The following is an 18990-nucleotide window of genomic DNA, read 5'->3' on the forward strand; positions in this document are numbered from 1 at the left end:
CCTCTGCATGGTACCTCCGTATTAGTTATTCAGGATCTCTTCTGACATTTGTGGTGTCACTTGCGGGCCCCTGGTGCTGTTCGTGTCCGAGTGCTCCGTCTCCGATCCCGTGCCTAGGTCCTCCGAGTGCGATCCTTGTTTTGAGGGGGAGTCACCCGATCTCGATAGCGATTCCACCGCCTGCAGCGCCGCCTGCCGTTCCATCTCCGTCTGAAATATTGACGGTTTCCGCGAGCCTTGCCGTTGCCAGCGCAACCTCTGTGATTTCTGAATCTGCGTATTTGTTTGCTCCATCTCCTCTCGGACTCTGGCACCGTCCGTGCCCACCTTGTATGTCTCCCACCAAGCCCAAGCATCTGCCGATGTGGTGAAGAAGTGTGTTTTGTCATCTATTACCACTCTGAGTTTAGCTGGAAAGAGCAGTGAGTACCGAATGCCCTCAGTGCGCAGTTCGCGTTTGAGAGATAAAAAGGAGGCTCGTAGTCTCTGCATCTCAAAAGTGTAATCCGGAAACAGTGTCACTTTACTGTTCGCAATCTGAAATGGCCCAACATCGCGGGCTCTCTGGAGCTGAAGGTCCCTGTCTTTATAGTGCAGCAGTTTGGCTACCACCGGCCTCGGGGTCTGGCCCGGCTTTGGGGGCCTAGCCGGGACCCGATGAGCTCGTTCCAGTGTGAAGAATGGCGATAAGCCCTCCAGCGCCACCGTGGTCCTAAGCCAATTGTCCCGACACCACCTGCGCAATATCTTGCTGCAGAGTGTGTCTCGTTGCCGCAGTAGCCTCCAGTATGCGGTCCTGAAGTTGCAGGTCCGAAGGCCCCGCAGTGCCTTCCTCTGAAGCATCAGAGGTCGCAGCTCCCTCCGTTTTCCCTTTGTTTCTCACCATGATGCCAGGCCACTTCTCACCACAGTATCCGTAATTCTCCAATCAGCCACCGGAAAGGCCCAGCGGCCACCTTCAGTTCGCGATATCGCGGCAGCAGTCCACCTCAGGCTCCCAGCGCCCCCCCCCGACCGGCTACAGGGAATTTCAGACTCGATCTCGTCACCAATCTGGAATCCACGGCCCCCTTCCACCAATAGCCCACCTCCACCGCCCGTTTGTGGTCGCCTCAGCCTCGGGAAGCCCCCTCCGGCCCCCACTCTCTCCGTGTAGCTGGGCTTGACCACTTAACTCACTACTGCTCGAGGGTCTGCCACTGCGTTTGTCAGCATTAGAGGGCCGGTCTCAGGATGCAGCTTCTGACCAAACCGCGGTCAGGACCTTCTCTCCAGCTGGGGCCGTCTGACCGGGGAGGGCTGCTCCCTAGCCGCTATTCGAGCTGTCCCAGGGCCCCTGAGCAGTCCATGATCCGAGCCGAAGCCATCCCTAGTCCTGGTTGTCGTGCTGGGTACCGGGCCTCGCCCAGATTCTCCGCTCTACCCTCAACGTGGTAAATACGCCGTTGACGGTCCCTCTTGGTCCTACCGTATTCTCCAGTGCCCCGGGGCGTGGGCAGGGCCTCCCAGTCGCGGTCGGAGGCCACAGAGGGATCCCTTTCCCTCTTAATCGCAACGCAGGGCCCGTCCGGGGCCGCCCAACCCCCAGACTCCGCTGACCGCTTCTCTCCGTAAGCGGGGCCCCGAGTAGTCAGCTGCCGTAGTCCTTCTCCTCACTCAGCGGCAACTGCCGCGCCGTCAGACCCTCCCGGGTCAACCATGGATAGTCCCAGCCCCTTTTCTGCCTTCCCCGGGGGCCCAGGACGCATCAAACCGGAAACACCATGGAGTATCTCTGCCCCCGGCGGGGGGAGCACTGCGCCCACGGCGGCGACCGCTTCCCGCTCGCGCCCCCACAAACTTCTTCAATGGCGGGCGGGCCCTCCGATCTTCAGGCGGCAGCCGCCGGACGCTCCCCAGCGGCGCGGAGCCCAGATCTTCTCTCGGCCCCCGCTCCGGACCGGGTGCCACGCCGGCCCTCCGGGCCTCCCTCTACGCAGTGTCGCTCCTCGGTGTTCCGTGGCAGGCGGAGCCCTGGGTGCACCGCAGCAGGGTGCGGAACCGGTCAGGCTGCAATCCCGGTCGAGCCGCGCTTCCTCCCTCGGTCACCCCGCCGCCATTTCATTGCAGGGGTCCCGGCTCGGCCCAAGCCAGCGGACGGTGGGCGTTCCAACCAGGGGCCGCGGGACTCACCGCTAGCACGCCCGGCCGCTCCCTCGGCTGTCCGATCGTTTCCTCCGCCTACACCGCACCCGGAGAGGCGCTGCTTGACCAGGTGCGCTCCTCAATGTCTCTCGGCGCCCATGGCTTCCGCCATCTTGTGTTCCTCCGTGCACCTTTTCGTGATAGCTTTTCCTTTGCCGGTGGGCTCTCGTACAGTCCCACCAGTGGCTCCGAGGGTGCAGCTCAGGTTCTCGCTGCCTCCGGTCTGCAAACTAGGGCCTCCGCGGGTGTCGCCGCGCCTGTTCTCAGGATAATTGCGGGGTTCGGGCGAGGACCTCTGAGCTCACGCCGCCATTCCCTTCGGCACCCAAGACACGCCCCCCTGGGATTGATTCTGATGTCCCCAAACTAGTAAATACCCACCCGCAAGGGAGCATACTTCTGAGAGAGCAGAGTTACTACGTTATACATGAAAGAGTAGCATATTTTTAGGCAGGGATTTCTTTTGCCTTCATCTGTAGTGCTTTGCTGGCTGCGACAGACCACTAGTAGAGTGGCGCGATAACGCTAACTTCTATACTAACATAGGACCTGTGGAGGCGGCCGGAGGAAGGGCCGCTGCTGGGCCTAGAGCCACGATGGGGCGTCCGGATGCCCTGCAGCCACGACTCAATTTTGAGGCCAAAAAGGTGAATAAACAGCAGTAGGCGGAGGAAGGGGGAGGGCCGGAGCCCCTACGACAGGATACCCCTCAGCCACAGGGAGATGATCTCAAGTCGTTACTTGCTGAGGTTCGACAGGGCTTCGCGACCATGGCCGATAAAATTGACACAGTCTCAACTCGAATGGATGCCATAGTGCGCACCCTTGAGGGACACGAGACGCCTATTAAAGAGGCGGTACAACGTGTTTCTGATGTGAAGGATACCACTGCCCAGCTGAAGAAAGCAACGTCGCAAATGGATAAATTACTTAAGGTCATCGCAGCAAAGAATGAGGACATAGAGGCGAGAAGCCGGAGGAACAACATACGCGTGATAGGAATTCCGGAGAGTACAAACACAGGGCGGATGGAGGAGTACATTGAAAATTTGCTAATGGCTGCGGTGGGTACAGAACTGTTGTCTCCTCAGTTTGTGGTGGAAAGAGCACATCGGTCGCTCGGCCGAGTCCCCCCCACCCTCCCTGGTGGCACCCCCCGGCCCATCATTGCTCGTCTCTTAAACTATAGGTACAGAGATGTTGCTCTGCGAATGGCCCGAGAGAAAAAGCAGCTGCCCTATTCTGGTATTACCTTCACAATGTAAACGGACTTCACGCTGCAGGTACAGGAGGAGCGCCGCAAATTTTTGGGAGTTAAACAAAAATTCCGGCAAGCTCAAATAGATTACGCCTTGTTATACCCTGCTCGCCTTCGAATCACGCATCAAGGGCCGGAAAAATTCTTCAACACCCCACAGCAAGTCGAGGACAACTTGAAACAGCTGAAGAAGCAGCAGCGATTGCGGCATGACCTGGAAGATTCCCCCAGAACGCAGGCGCCGGATGAAGAATGAGGATTTCGATACACAAATGTTCTGCATTGTCTAGACGCATTTCATGGTATACGGAAGTGGACAGTGGACTGACCTATAGGAGTATTGTGGGATGGGATTCCATGCTACCCCCATTGCTTATCCAGAGATCGGCAGATTCTTTAAAGGACGAGAGACCCTTATGCATTGCCGGTCACCCTCGTGTTAGCCCTGGAGAGTTCGGGTGGAACATACAGCGCCTGGGCTGATGAGGGATAACCGTGGGTCACCTAGGCGTGGTTTCCCCAGGGAGAGCCCCATGTCCGTTGTTTGTATTGTTGGGTCTGTTCTTAGTCCTCTCTTTGGGTTCTGAGAGGCTGGCCCTGGCCCAGTTGGCCGCTTTGGTAAGATGGGGAATTGTCGGAGGAGGGAGGGTTGTCTACTACTGGCATAATTGGGATGCTTCAGTGGGAGGGGATAGGGGTAACAGGGGATGTTCATTGTCACAGTGATACAGGAAGGAGGATGCACACCACCATTACTGTTTTGCCGTATACACGGGAAATGGAATACACACATATATTACATGTGGGTCAAAGGATGGGCTACTGGCTTCATGACGCGGGAGGAGGTTAGTGCCCTTAGGGTACTTTCTTGGAATGTTCAAGGCCTCGGGGATCCACGGAAACAGAGAAAGGTTTTAGCTTACCTGGATAGGCCGCAGATTCAGATAGCGCTTCTGCAAGAGACCCATATAGCACCCAGAGCCACAATTTCATTTGCTAGCCGCTGGGCGAGCTGTCGGATGTTTTCCTCCTATTCTTCTTATGCCCGAGGCACAGCCATACTTTGTAGTAGGGGGTATACATTTTGAGCGTATGGGAGTACTGGAAGACCCGCAAGGGAGATATGTCATACTCTGGGGGCGCCTGGGCAAAGATACGGTTACAGTGGCTAATTGTTACGGCCCTAATGTGGACTGCCCAGAATTCTTTACTAACATATGGGGCAAGATTCTGGCGATTGGGTCGACTCATATTATCTGGGGGGGGGGGGGTGATTTTAATGTGGCTCTAGATCCGCACTTAGATAGGTCCAACACAGGCCCACAGCATTATACTAGGGCGCGGGAGGCCCTGCAGGGAATAATGAAGGAAGGTGGGCTGATTGACAGCTGGAGATACAATCATCCACTGCAGCGTGAGGGTTCCCACTTCATGTCACATAGAGGTACATGGGCATGCATAGACTACTGCTTGCTTACCAGAGGTCTTGGGCCAACTGTCAGTAGTTTTGTACACCTGGCCCGAACTTTTTCAAATCATTGCCCCGTCAAGGTTACACTGTCACTGCCGGGATATGATAGGGCTCGACCCTGCTGGCGCCTTCAACCCACAGCCCTGTTAGATGTAGTTTTTCGAGAAGCGCTAGGTGAGGAGATCAGAGATTTCTTTACCCGGAATAGGGACTCTGTGGATAGCGTTGAACTGATATGGGGGGGGGGACACGCTACGTATGTTCCTTAGTCATCCGTTCGAGATAGATGAGATCAGGGAGGCTATAATGCAGCCACAAAATGGGAAGGCGCCTGGATCGGATAGCCTTCCGGACGAATTTTATAAGGCCTATATTGATATTATGGCGCCTGTCTTAAAATAGGTTTACGAGGAATCCTTGGAAGTGGGAGTGCTCCCCGCCACGATGAGAGAGGCGATAGTTACTTCCTTGCTAAAGCCTGGTAAACCTCTGGAGTCCTGTGACTCCTACAGACCATTGTCTTTGATAAATTGTGATACGAAAATACTGGCAAAAGTGTTTGCCAATAGGCTATCCCTTTTATTAGATAAGTTGGTGCTGCCTGATCAGTCTGGCTTTGTGCCCGGAAGGGCTACGTTTCATAATCTTAGAACTCTGTTTTCACTACTCCAAAATGTGGCGCCGGAGTTCCCGCTCGCCGCAGTCTTTTTAGATGCCACTAAGGCGTTTGACTCTGTGGAGTGGGACTATTTATTGGGGGTACTGCGTAGGATGGGATTTCCTGAGGTGTACCTGTCGTGGATGGCCTTATTGTATCATCGCCCTATGGCCAAGGTACTGATCAACGGTCACTTGTCCCAGCCCATAAACATCTCCAGGGGCACTCGTCAGGGGTGCCCGCTATCCCCCCTCCTCTTTGCCCTAGCAGTAGAACCCCCTAGCCTGTAGTCTGTGGCAATTACATCGGGATGAAGCGTTTCAATGCTGCCTCCGACAAATCCTAGTTTCGCTGTATGCGGACGATATTACGCTTTATATTAGAGACCCACAACAGAACATTAATCCTATATTAAGGGAATTTATTCGGTTTGGTCGATTGTCTGGCATAAGCATTAACTGGGGAAAATCCCAAGTATTCCCTCTTACACCGGCAGTAAGACAATTCCCACTTGACTTTCCGCTGAAGTGGTGTGACTCGGAGCTGCGGTACCTTGGTATTCAAGTGACCAGGGACAAAGATGACACTATTCGGGCGCATTATGGTACGGCCATAACGCGCCTCAATGCTAATGTTACTCGATGGTTGTCGCTGCCCCTCTCGATTGCCGGGCGAGCCTCTCTCATTAAATGGTTGTATTGCCTCAGTTTCTTTATCTGTTTCTCAATATCTCCTATGACCCGGGTATATTTTTTTTAAAAACGCTACGCTCTGAACTTCTCAGATTGTTATGTGGGGGAAAATAGGCGAGGCTTAGCTGGTCAGTACTAACGAGGCCTTATGAACAGGGGGGTTTTGATGTGCCCGATTTTAAGGTCTATTATCTAAGTGCACTGGCTCATTATGCTCACTATTGGATACACCCTCCTCGGTACATGCCCCAGATAGCTGCTGGGGACTGGCTTGCCGACCCAATCCCACTGAATGGTATAATACAGGGACCTCTTGGGGAGTGGGCGACGCCACCTACTACTGTCACCAGTACGGTGGATGCATGGCACCGGATAGTAGCGTTGCTCGGGATGCCTCTTCTTTACTCTCTGCTGCTTCCGTTGACATATCATCCTGATCTATCGCTGTTGCAGGAAAAAGACTTTCAGGGCCTGTGCAAGCGTGCAAATATTGTCACATGGGGAGATCTCTTCCAAGATGGACAATTTTGGTCCCTCGACCAATTAATGTCAGGTCTGCAGCCCACGCCTTTAGACACTTTTTTATATATTCGACTCAGGCAAGGGATGCGGGTCATTCTTCCAGATTTCCCCCACGAACCAGCATGCCTTATACCGCTACATCAGATGTTAAGTTCCGCACAGGGGAAACATCTTGTCTCCGAGCTCTACAGCAGTATTAGAATGCATAGGACGGGACTAAGCAGTAGGTCACGAGAGCACTGGAATAGTGACTTAGGGCGGGAATTGACTGACAATAGTGGCAGTATTGTTCTGGGCAGACAACACAAATCTCTTCCATTTGTAGGCTGAGAGTTCTACATTATAAGTACCTGAACAGATTATATTATACGCCGGAGAGGGAATTGCGGTTTAACTTGGTAGATACCGATAGGTGCCTGCGATGCAGACCATTGGGAGCAGGATTCCTACACTTAGCGTGGGAATGTCCGTCCATACTAGCATATTGGGAGGAAGTCTTAGCGGCGCTGGGTGACATGACTGGGAGTGTACTAGAGAGAGACCCATTGATCACATTGTTGGAGTACACAGCACAGATACCTCTGCTACACCGGAAATTCATAGCTATGTCATTATTGTTAGCTAAATGGAGGGTGGCATGCAGGTGGGGACGAGGACGGGCCCCGAAATTTAAGGAGTGGATGGCGGATTTGCTATATTGTCAAGAGCAACACACTACATATGGTGAATTGCTGCCAATGTCATCCCGACCCAAAGATATCTGGGGGCCTTTCAAGGCATATTTAGCGCGACAGGATGAATCAGATACTGATAATGATGCTGGAATGGCTGCATGAACTCCTGCGGTTAGAAGTGTGTAGATTATGGTAATTGGTCTATAACTCTATATGGACATTGCATCATGCAGTACTGAATGCTAAATATCGGACAATATGAGTTGGCGATATCTAAATGTGTGCTTCTCATTGTATGAGATTCATCCGAAATACTGTATAAATCAGAGGGTGGGAGGTATATGAATGGTGATTGGGAACTAGATCACTGTGACACTGTAATGTATGACATCTTTATTTGGCATTGTACGAAAATCTAAAAAGAAAATTAAAGAAAAAAAAAAAGGATCCCTTTTTCAGGGACAAAATAGTTTGGTTCCTCCCTGGAGGATATGGTGAAAATGCCTGCTGAGGGCAGGAAGCTGTTGGCACAGGTCTGTCCTTCACTAGAGCTCCTTCTTTGATCCCAAGCTGGCTTTTGCTCCTACTTCTACTCCAAGGGTGGGCATGCACTTTCGAGGATGGGGTCGCAGCTGGGCACTCTGTTCTCCACCAAATCTGGTCACGGCAGGCTGATTCAACCCCTGCATCCAATTCCGGATTGTCCTCTTGTTCCGGCTGTCAGCACTCCTGTAGGGGGCATCTGTCGATTTTCATCAAGACCTGGGAGGACTACATCTCAGATTAGTGGGCTCTGCAGATAGTGCGTGAAGACTACTCAATTTTTTTTTTACTTCCTACGGAAGCTTTTATTCACACACCCCTGCCTTCAGCCACGCAAAATAGGAGGGACTGTTGGCAGGCATTCAAGATGTTCTCAACAAGGGGGTCATTCTTCCAGTTCCGGCTTGTCAGAGGGGTCGTGGAGTTTACTCTAACCTGTTTCTGGTGTGAAAGGTTTCTGGGGACTTGTGTCCAGTGTTAGATTTAAAGAGGGTAAATTCCTTTATCCCCCATGTTAAATTTAAGATGCTCTCTTTGCAAGAACTTCTTCTTCCATTACTGATTCGGGGAAAGTGGTGGCTTCCCTGGATCTGCTGGATGCCTACCTTGATTTGCCTTTCCACCCTTCATCTCAGCGATGCTCTCCGGTTTTGTGTGAGGGACAAGCACTTCCAATTCCAGGTACTCCCCTTTTGGCTTGTCTTCTGCACCAAGGGTCTTCCCGTCCCTGTGGGATCCCACACAGGGAAGGGATTCCGGTATTCCCGTTCCTTGATGATTGGCTGGTCTGCAATGTCCTGGGCTGTCATGGGTTCCTGATCAACCACAAGGAGTCCCATCTGGATCCTACCCAGGACTTTGTGTTCATCGGGGGACTCCTGGACATGGTCAACGGTATGGTGTTCTTGCCTGCAGAGCGGAGGGCAATTTTCAGGAGGAACCTAGATTGTTTCCTGGCCTTGGATTCCGCCCCTGTCCATGAGTGGTTGAGGGTTCAGGGGTTGTTGTTTGCGACTATCAATGTGCTTCCCTGTGCTTGTTTTCATCTGTACCCGTTGGTAAACCATCTCTTGTCCCAGTGGGCTTCTTGTTCCGTGAATTACAATCTGCCGGTGGTAGTGTCTCCTGAGATTCGGTCCAATCTGGGTTGGTGGAGTCCAATGACTCCAGGGGTCTTCCTTTTCTGGTGCCCCCTTCCCAGGTGGTTACAACGATGCCAGCCTGAGTGGCTGGGAGTTGGAGGAGGGGGAAGTGGGGTTGGAGGGGGGCTGAGGGGGGTTGTCAATGGATTTCTGGTCTGTGCAGGGTCGGTGGGATCGCCTTTAGGCGGGTTGCTTGTCCAACTTCCTGGAAATGAAGGCCATTCATTTGGCATGTCTGGAGTTTGCCCTAGCCCTTTGGGGGCATCATCCTCTAGTCTGGACAGACAATCAGGTGGTGATGGGCTTCCTCAATCACCAGGGGGGTTGCAGGGTTTGCTCCCTTGCACAGGAGTTTCTGTCCTGGGGAGAGGTGACGGTGTTGTCACTCAGGGTGGTCTATCTCCTGGGGAAGGAGAACTGTGTGGGGGATCACCTGAGCATGGTCTTTCCTCCCATGGCTTCTATCTCCCTGATGGAGGCAATGTTCCATCTGTTGCATGAACTATTTGGGTGGCAAATGGTGGATCTGTTTGCAGACGAGTTCATTGCTTGCCTGCTTCTGCACCCTCCTCCCTTGCAAGAGGGCTTGGTGGTTGGATGCAATGTCGTTCAGTTCGCAGGGCTCTCTGCTTTACGCCTTTCCTCCAATACCTTTGATTGCGCAAGTTCTGTGCAAGATTCACCAGGACAGGCATTTGTTCTGTTGATGGTGCCTTGTTGGGTTTATTGCCCTTAGTTCCCTTTACTGAGGGAGATGGCCGTCTAGGTGTACTGGGCGATCCCGGATCTTCCTTACCCATTGCGGGGCCATCCGCTTCCAGTGGGGATTCAGTGTCGTCTTCATCTTCAAGATCCTTGCTCTTGAAAGGATGAGCCTGCTGTCTCGGGTTTGCTCCCTGGAGGTGGTGGAGTTGCTTTAGGGCTCCCGTCGCCCGGCTCCACTTCTGTTGTATTCTCTCCATTGGGGGTCTTATTCGTGGTGGTGTGTTTCTAAGGGATTAGACTCTGTTTCTGTGAATCCAATGAGGGTGCTAGATTTCCTTTCATATGGCTTTGCCTTGGCCCTGGCCCTGGCCCCTTCTACTCTTTGGGCTAAGTGGGCAGCCTTCCAGGCGTTCCGCAGTCCTCTTTTGGACGATTTGGATCCTTTGGTGGTCAGGTTGCTTCGAAGTTGTTTTCTGCAATGTCCTAGGGCAATTTGCCTTGGGCCATCCTGGGATCTTGCATTGGTATTGCTGGCCCTTCAGGACGGTCCGTTTGAGCCCCTGGGGTCCATGGACGTCAAGTTCCTCACCATGAAGGTGATATTTTTGGTGCCCATCATATCTGCTGGTCGGATTGGGGATCTGGGGTCCTTTTACGCTCTCCTCTGTTCTTGCGGGTCCTGCCGGACTGTATTGTGTTGAGTCCGGATCCTAAGTTTCTTCCCAATGTCCCATCAGTTGTCAACCATTTCCGAGAGGTTTTGTTGCCTACATTCCTTCCGGTCATTGTGTCTGGGGTGGATTCTGTTCTCTCACTGTTGGATGTCCGGGCAGTGTTGCTGTATTTGGAACATACTGCGTCTTTTTGCTGCCACATTTGTGGTCGATCGCTCAAGCCGTAATGCTACATCCTCTCCCCTACTTCTTCCTGGTTGTTTTCCAACTGTTTTATTTTTTGGATTAAACTTACTGTTTTGCATTATCCTGTTGTCTATGGATTCTTGTGAGTTTCCATGAAGCCGCCGGGCTTGGGTATGCACTCACTACGTAACTCTGGTGGCGAGGAAGACTAACAAGGAGGTTAGCCCCCGCTAGTTACCGGTAATCTTCCTCGCCACGTGTTCCCATCCCTCCCTCCATGTTTGGCTATCAGCTTCATATGGCTGTTGGGGCTTGGTAGTTCTACAGGAAGTGGGGTGGCTCGCCCCCCACCCCCTTATACTGGGTCAAGGGTGATGAGGATCGGCCATGTTTGGGAGTGATGGAAGGCATGGGATGCTAATTTGCTTTGGAGTGTTCTGGTGTGGAGCTGAAGCTCACTACGTAACTCATGTGGTAAGGAAGACAATACTCAGATTAATGAACTGGGGCATTACTGAAAAAACACAGACTATCTCCACATTGTAGTTTTGTATGGAATCTCAAGTTACTTTTATGAAGAGAAATCGCTGTGTATAAATCCAATTTTTTTTTAAACCTAGCCTGTCCAACATTAAAATGTAGTCTAAAAAACAAAAAAAAAGTATATTAATTATCTACTTTAAAAATAGGAAAGGGACAGGACAGAAATAAAGATACTAGATAGGCATCAGAAAGAGGAAAATCTCCACTGAGAGTACAAGCCCAACCAGCTTGTCCTACTATCCCATAGTGTGCAACTTACTGAAAGACCGTTATTTTTGAACTGCGTTTAATCTGCTTCCTGAGCTCTCTGCTATTCCCAATGTTTGATATCTTGTTAACGTTTTCGGTAACGTTTCAGAATTCTTTTCAAATTCAACATTTTGTTTTTTTTGGGGGGGGGTGGGGTGGGCGCATTTTATTGGTTTGTATAGTAATGTACATAGTATCATATCAATAAGGTGCAATGCATTCCCCCCTTATGTCTCTCGCTCCCGTACACAAGCAGAGAACTAACTCGCCCAGCCTGCCTCCGCATCATTAACCACCATACATGCAAATTCCGGTCTCTAAATTAGCTGCATGATTGTCCCTCCGCCTAATGGTGATTCCTCTATAATCCGCCCATAATTGCCAAGTTTTTATGCACTTTTGGGGGCAACCCCATGTCTCATAAACTGAATGTTCTCTGCTCATACACCAGTCAAGACCTTTTTTCCATTCATCAATCGAGGGCGGTGTGCCTGCCTTCCAATTACTAGCGGTGTCCCTTTTAGCCAGCGTAAGTCCCAACCACAACAATGTTTTTGTATAATGTCCTTCTACAGCGTCTGCAGTGATGTGGAATATAGTCAGTTTCGGTTCCTGTGGTATGGGCCACCCTATCACACAGCCCAAACAGGAGAGTAGCCCTTTTCAGTAAGCTTTTATCCTTTGACAACTCCATATGGTATGCATAAAGTCACTCTCTTACGATTGGCAGCGGAGACAGAAGGGAGACGCAATCGCACCCATTTAGTTTACGTCACTTAAGATGCACTATTGGAGGTATTTCAGTTGTATCAAACAGAGGCGCATTACGATTGCCGTGTACCTCTGGGATGCTCTGGCTTCTGCCCATTCCTCATCTATAAGGGCCCCAAAATCCCACTCTCAGGTCGCACATAGTGTGGCAAAGGAGTCTAACATATCGTGTATCAGAGACTTATGGTCTCCTAACTCCTCCAGAAGAAGTTTTGCTTCCCGGGTGTAATATTTGGGGCATTCACTCATTAATCTCCCATGCTGTTAAGGCCATGTATGCAATTTATACTTCCAAATATCGGAAGCTATGCATAACCTTTGGAAATTGGACACACAGTCATGATTCTGGGGATACGTAAGAGAATTTGGCCAGGTTAATGGAGAGGCCCAATGTCTCACCAAAAACATGAAGGATTTGAAGCATCCTGGAACCAGAGAGGTCTCGGATCGGTCAAGAATATCAATGCATCATAAGCGTATGACTTGATTCTATCTGAGATCCCTGTCCCTCACCGGCACATCAATACAAATCCATTCGGCCATGGGCTCTATGGCTATAGCAAATAACAGCAGGCATTCTTGACGTGTGCCTCTCCTGATGTCAAAATGCTCAGAGACCGCGGTCCCCACCCGTACATGGGTGGACAATATAGTGTATAGAAGCTGCACATAAGTAAAAATTCTAAATCTTTTGATGTATTTTCGCCTTCTCAGCTCTTGTGTACTGACAGTAGTTTATAATGAACTTTAAAGAATAGTGTACCAAAAAAGTCCCTTATTACTTTGGTCCAAAGTTCTCACTGGAACTTTTGTTCACTCAATTTATGACCATCTCCGTAACTTAACTTTTAACAAAATACAAACCTCTGAATTAAGATTTTATATTGATTGAAAATTTTGCTGGGAAGAATCATCTTAACCTTCTTGATTTCTGGTCCTGAAATCATTGGGGAAAGTAGAAGGTTTGTACGGTGCCACCTGCATGAAGCAGTGAACCTCTATAGCTATTTTATTTAATTCTGCTACTGAATGTGTTTTTTTATAAATAAATCGTCCAAAGGCAATTAGTTCCAGAGAGTATTATCTAAATATTAATGTTTATTTTATTTTTCTTAGGTGAACATGTCTCGTCCAGGTTTAAGAATGAGGTCGAAAGGATGGGTTTTGATATGAATAATGCCTGGCGAATCTCAAACATCAATGAGAAGTATAGGTGAGCATTATATAAATGTCCTTAGTCTTACTTTGTGAACAAATATTTTTTGGTTGGTATGCCAACATGCCACTGTCCAACCACATCACAAAGCTTTTTCATTTGGAATTTCGATTAGAATGGGCACATCCAAAAGAATGCCAAATTTTACAGCGGTCTGGTCACTGCTTTAATTTAAATATGTATTTTTTATTTTTATGTCTGGCATAGAGACAGCTTTAATTTTAATGCAAACCTAATGTAATACAACAAATAAAACATACATACATAGAGGGGCTTTGGGTCAGTTCCCTTCCTCCATTGACCTTTCAGGTGTCATTTACATTTTGTGTCTGCCCACCACTATACGCAACAAGGGGCAGTAGGTCACCCCACTTCAGTGATTGGCGCCTTTGCGTTGTGAATATGGTCATTGTGCCTGATCATATGAGCACATCTGCCTAAATAGAAGTGCACTTCAGGGCTGATGGGCCAGTATTTTACTTTGCCAGTGTTTTTATTCCTTCCATTCTTTTTCATTTTTATGTGTTTAAACAATGGTTTCAGGTTACAGTAATTTAAAACCAATGGTACATTTTCATTGTGCCAATGGCAACCATTTTTCTGTGATGTGCATTAAAACTAAAAATAATTTCTATACCTCTTCTAAAACGAATACCCTGCTAGTAGACACCATACAGTTCTATTAGAATTATATGAAAAGACATGGGTGGATTCCCAGGGACGCTACTTTGCTCTGGCTGTTGTGGTGAAGGGCCGACCGCTGAACCTTCTATGTGCTTATGCCCCCCCAACCAATGGCATTGGACCCCTTTCTGACCCCTTTCCATTTCTTTGGGTCTTACAATAATTGGAGTGGTTTTTAACACCGTTCTAGACCCTGCAGTCGATTACACGGGGTCCCCATGAGAGGTGCCTTGTAGTAGATCCCGGTCTTTGCAGGGCTGGGTTGGCTTCCTGGGGCTACGTGACGTTGGGAGACTTTAGAATCCCAGATTGTGGCAACATACCCACACATTGGCTACCCACCTCACTCGCGCATGTATTGACTTACTTTTTATGTCTGCTACAGACATCCTCTTGGTCACTCTGGGACAGATTCTTCCATGAGGGATATAAGATCACGCCCCTGTACTATTACACATAGGTTCCCCGGGTGCTACAATACGTCCAATGTGGAGGCTCGTTGCGCGGTACCTTTAGGATACGGACAATGTCCAAGAAGCAGCCGACAAAATAGTGGAGTACTTCCTAAACAATGGTGACTCAGTGCATTCTGTAGGTATCTTATGGGCTGCATGCAAGGCTACTCTAATTGTAATTTCATTTATAAAGCGTTTACACCCCAGACGAGGTGTTAAATCGCTTTTTTGGCGAGTAGCACGCTACGCCAAAACCCAGAGAGGATTAGTGGTGAATTAGTATAGGGAGATATGAAATTAGTTTGAGCGGTGGATATGTGAGTTTATTTGGACTGAAAGAGGATCGTGGTAGGATAGAAGAGGAAAGGGTTTGCATTTTTTATAGCACTTGCTACCCCTGATGGGTTATTGAAGCACTTTTTTGAGGATATCATGCTACTCTGGAACCCAAACAGGGTTAGTGGTATAGGGAAATATGAAAATAATTTGAGCGGGTAACATGTTAGTTGGATTGAAAATAATAATGGAGGGATCTAGAAAGTTGTTTTTTTGGGGACGTTCATAGCAGTAGGAGTAAGTTATGGAAGAGCATCTTTGACACACTCACTCACTCAGATACATACATTCTCACTCTCCCGGGACAGGCTCTACATAAACAAAGGAGCTAATAATGACTCTGGGGACCGCCACCCCCGGAACATAGCTGTTTGCTCTCACTTGGCTGGAGCCTTCACTACTCTTGCTAGGCGAGATCAAACTAACTCTGCTCCCACTCGCTGGGAGCGAAGTTCACATCTCTTTAAAATGGATGACAGAATTGCTCCCACAAAGGGAGCAGCATTTTTGGCTCCCTACGTGTGGGAGCAATGCCGGGTCCTGCTGAGACTGGGAGCCGGAAGAGACAGTAGAGGCATTGAGGCTCACCCCACGATCTCTAACGCTTTACATTAGGTGCCCTGGGTTCCTAACACCAGGACCGACGCCCAGACTTCTCTGAATAGGGCGGAATATAAGTACAGAGCCCAGGCTATGATCCCTCTTCCAGCCCTGGAGAACGCTCTTGAAGCTTCAGTCACCTTGCTGTCCGGCAACCCCGAAGTGAATGCACTTGCTCTTGAATCCTGGTTAAAGCAGAATGTCAATGCATTAGCCCCTCTAATAACTCACACTTCCAAGAAGGCTAGCCCTTCAACTCCATGGTTGAAAGAGTTTCTGAGAATCAGTCAAAAACGCATGTAAACGCTTGGAGAGGAAGCGGCGGAAATCCTAAAAACCGGAGGATAAACAGGTCTATAAGGCGGCTCTGAAATCTCACTATATTCATGTTAAGGCCACCAAGAAAAACTATCTGCAGAATAATATCGAAACCGCCAACAATAAGGGAATGGATATTTTTAATATCGTGAAGTTGTTCATGATCCCTAAGGCTGCCATTAAGGAGTCCTCGCACTCTGCTCAATGGACTAGCCATCTGGCTTTGTTCCTTCATGAAAAGATTTACGATCCAAGAATCCTTTTCAGAGGGGCCTGCGGGTGACCATGCTCCGGGGCCTGATCCTGCCATGGAGTGTCCCACCTGGCAATCCTCTGCACTATTGCAGATAACTTTTCTGCAGCCTGAGATTTCTCGAGATTTTGAAGGGCTTAAAGTCTGGCTCGCCCGTTGATGCGTATCCAGCAAAATTACTGGCCTCTGTTGCCGTGGTCATTAACCTGGTGGTCAATAAGGTGAGGAACTCATCTCTCCCAACGGGCATCATGCCTTCCTTCTGGAAGCATGTGAAAATTCTTCCGCTCCTGAGAAAAACCCTCTGCTGATCCGAAGGTGCTTGCTAACTACAGGCCCATTTCTCCTCTTCCTGCTCTTTCTAAGGCGCTGGAGAAGTATGTGAATAGAGTAATTTGGGACTACGCTGAGAGTCTTAATCTCCTGCACATTACTCAATCTTGCTTCAGGGCTAATTATAGTATGGAAATGGCTGTTTTGGAAGTTACCGAACACATAAAGGAAAAGCTGGACCAAGGTGGTAGAGCTATCCTTATTTTATTGGAACTGTTGACGGCCATCAATACGGTCCCACATGGCTGGCTCCTGTAGAGGTTGAGTGATCTTGGTATAGGTGGATCTACGCTCGCATGGTTAGCTTCCTTTCTTGAGGAACGCGGAAGACAAAAGATACATTTCTAAACCTGCGTTTCGGAATTCTACCAATTCTACCTCACTTGGCACCATGGAAAAGGAGGCCAGACGAACATCTTTGCCGTCTTTGCAAAACAGGGAATGAGGATTTAATCCACATAATCTGTATCTGCCCTAACCTGATAGACATAAGGCGCGCCCTATTTCGATCACTTTGGAATCAAAAAGGTGTAACAAGCTGCAGACAAGCCGTGATGATATGCTTCAGACCAGAAGAGGTCCAGTTAAATTGTAGACTGACAAAGTTTTTTGATATTGTGTCTACAAGACTTACTCAAAATCCTCCTGCCAAATCATCGGACCCAAACCAAGCAGCCACCAACCTCACACAATGGATCACCAACAGCGCGGACGAATTAGCACCCTTGAAAAACCACCAAATGAAGCAAGGCAGCAAAAAAGCCCCCTGGTTCAATGATGACCTTAAGAAATCCAAGAAGATCTGTCGCACCCTCGAAAAGGCCTGGCGTAAAAACCCTACCACTGACAACCTGGCCACCTTCAAGAACGCCACCCGCAAACACCACCAACTGATCCGATCCACCAAGAAATCAGCATTCAAGGATTGACTCGACAACAACGCCCACAACAGCAAGGAACTATTCAACATCGTCAAAGAGTTTACCAACCCCACCGCCGGCACCAACGACATCACTCCCTCCCAAGACCTCTGCGACTCTCTAGCCTCGTTCTTCCACAACAAAATCGCTGACATACATAACAGCTTTGGAGACCAGTCCACCCCACCCACCTCCGAACTAAAACCCCCCTCCAACAACCTTTACGCCTGGAACCCAATCACCACAGAAGACACCATCCGCCTGATGAACACCATCCACTCAGGATCGCCAACCGACCCATGTCCCCACCGCATTTTCAACAAAGCAGACTCCATTATCGCACCCCATCTCCGAGAAGTCATCAACTGCTCCCTCAACTCCGCTACCTTCCCGGAAAGTTGGAAACATGCCGAACTCAGCGCCCTCCTGAAGAAACCCACAGCAGACCCCACTGAACTTAAGAACTACCACCCCATTTCGCTCCTCCCATTCCCTGCCAAAGTCATCGAGAAAGCCGTCAACAGTCAGCTCGCCGCCTTCCTCGAATCCAACAAATCCCTCGACCCTTCACAGTCTGGCTTCCGAGCCAAACACAGCACCGAGACCGCCCTCATCGCAGCAACAGACGACATTCGAACCCTACTGGACAACGGAGAAACAGCTGCCCTCATTCTACTTGACCTCTCCGCAGCCTTCGACACAGTCTGTCATAGCACCCTTATACAACGCCTCAGCAACATCGGAATACAAGGAAAAGCACTGGACTGGATCATCTCGTTCCTCGCCGGAAGAACCCAGAGAGTCCGGCTCCCTCCTTTTAGATCAGAGGCCACCGAAGTCATCTGCGGCGTACCACAAGGATCATCTCTCAGTCCCACCCTCTTCAACGTATACATGAGTCCCCTCGCATCCATCGCGCGCCAACACAACCTCAACATCATCTCCTACGCAGACGACACCCAGCTGATCCTCTCCCTCACCAAAGACCCAAACACCGCCAAAACCAACCTACACGAAGGGATGAAAGAAGTAGCCGAGTGGATGAAGAACAGCCGTTTAAAACTGAACTCGGACTAAACGGAAGTCCTCATTTTAAGATCATCCCCCTCCGCCTGGGACGAATCATGGTGGCCACCGGCCCTGGGAACCGCACCCATACCAACGGATCACGCACGTAACCTGGGCTTCATCCTGGACTCCTCCCTCTCGATGACCAGACAAGTCAACGCCGTATCATCATCATGCTTCAACATCCTACGTATGCTCAAAAAAATCTTCCGTTGGATCCCCACCGAAACAAGAAAGACGGTCACCCATGCACTGGTCACAAGCCGACTGGACTACGGAAACACCCTTTACGCCGGAACCACAGCCAAACTACAGAAAAAACTCCAACGCATCCAAAACGCCTCAGCCAGACTCATCCTAGACGTTCCCCGCCAAGCTCACATTTCCGGTCACCTGAAAGACCTCCACTGGCTCCCCGTCAACAAGAGAATAACGTTCCGTCTCCTCACCCACGCACACAAAGCCCTCTACAACCTAGGACCTGAATACCTCAACACACGCCTGTCCTTCTACACCCCCACCCCCACCCGCCAAA

General features: G+C 49.8%; 1 protein-coding gene across 17 annotated transcripts in view; it reads left to right on the plus strand.

Moving 5' to 3' along the window:
- Window positions 1-18990, plus strand: part of MTMR3 (myotubularin related protein 3) — a 1335997-nt gene that overhangs the window by 568428 nt on the left and 748579 nt on the right. For all 17 annotated transcript variants that reach the window (XM_078667211.1, XM_078667215.1, XM_078667214.1 and 14 more), the window contains one exon: window positions 13389-13485. In XM_078667211.1, the coding sequence (XP_078523337.1) occupies window positions 13389-13485 (97 nt within the window). The remainder of the gene's footprint in view (window positions 1-13388; window positions 13486-18990) is intronic.

This window comes from Lissotriton helveticus, chromosome 11 (genome assembly GCF_964261635.1).
Source record: "Lissotriton helveticus chromosome 11, aLisHel1.1, whole genome shotgun sequence".
In the NCBI taxonomy this organism is placed as follows: domain Eukaryota; kingdom Metazoa; phylum Chordata; class Amphibia; order Caudata; family Salamandridae; genus Lissotriton; species Lissotriton helveticus.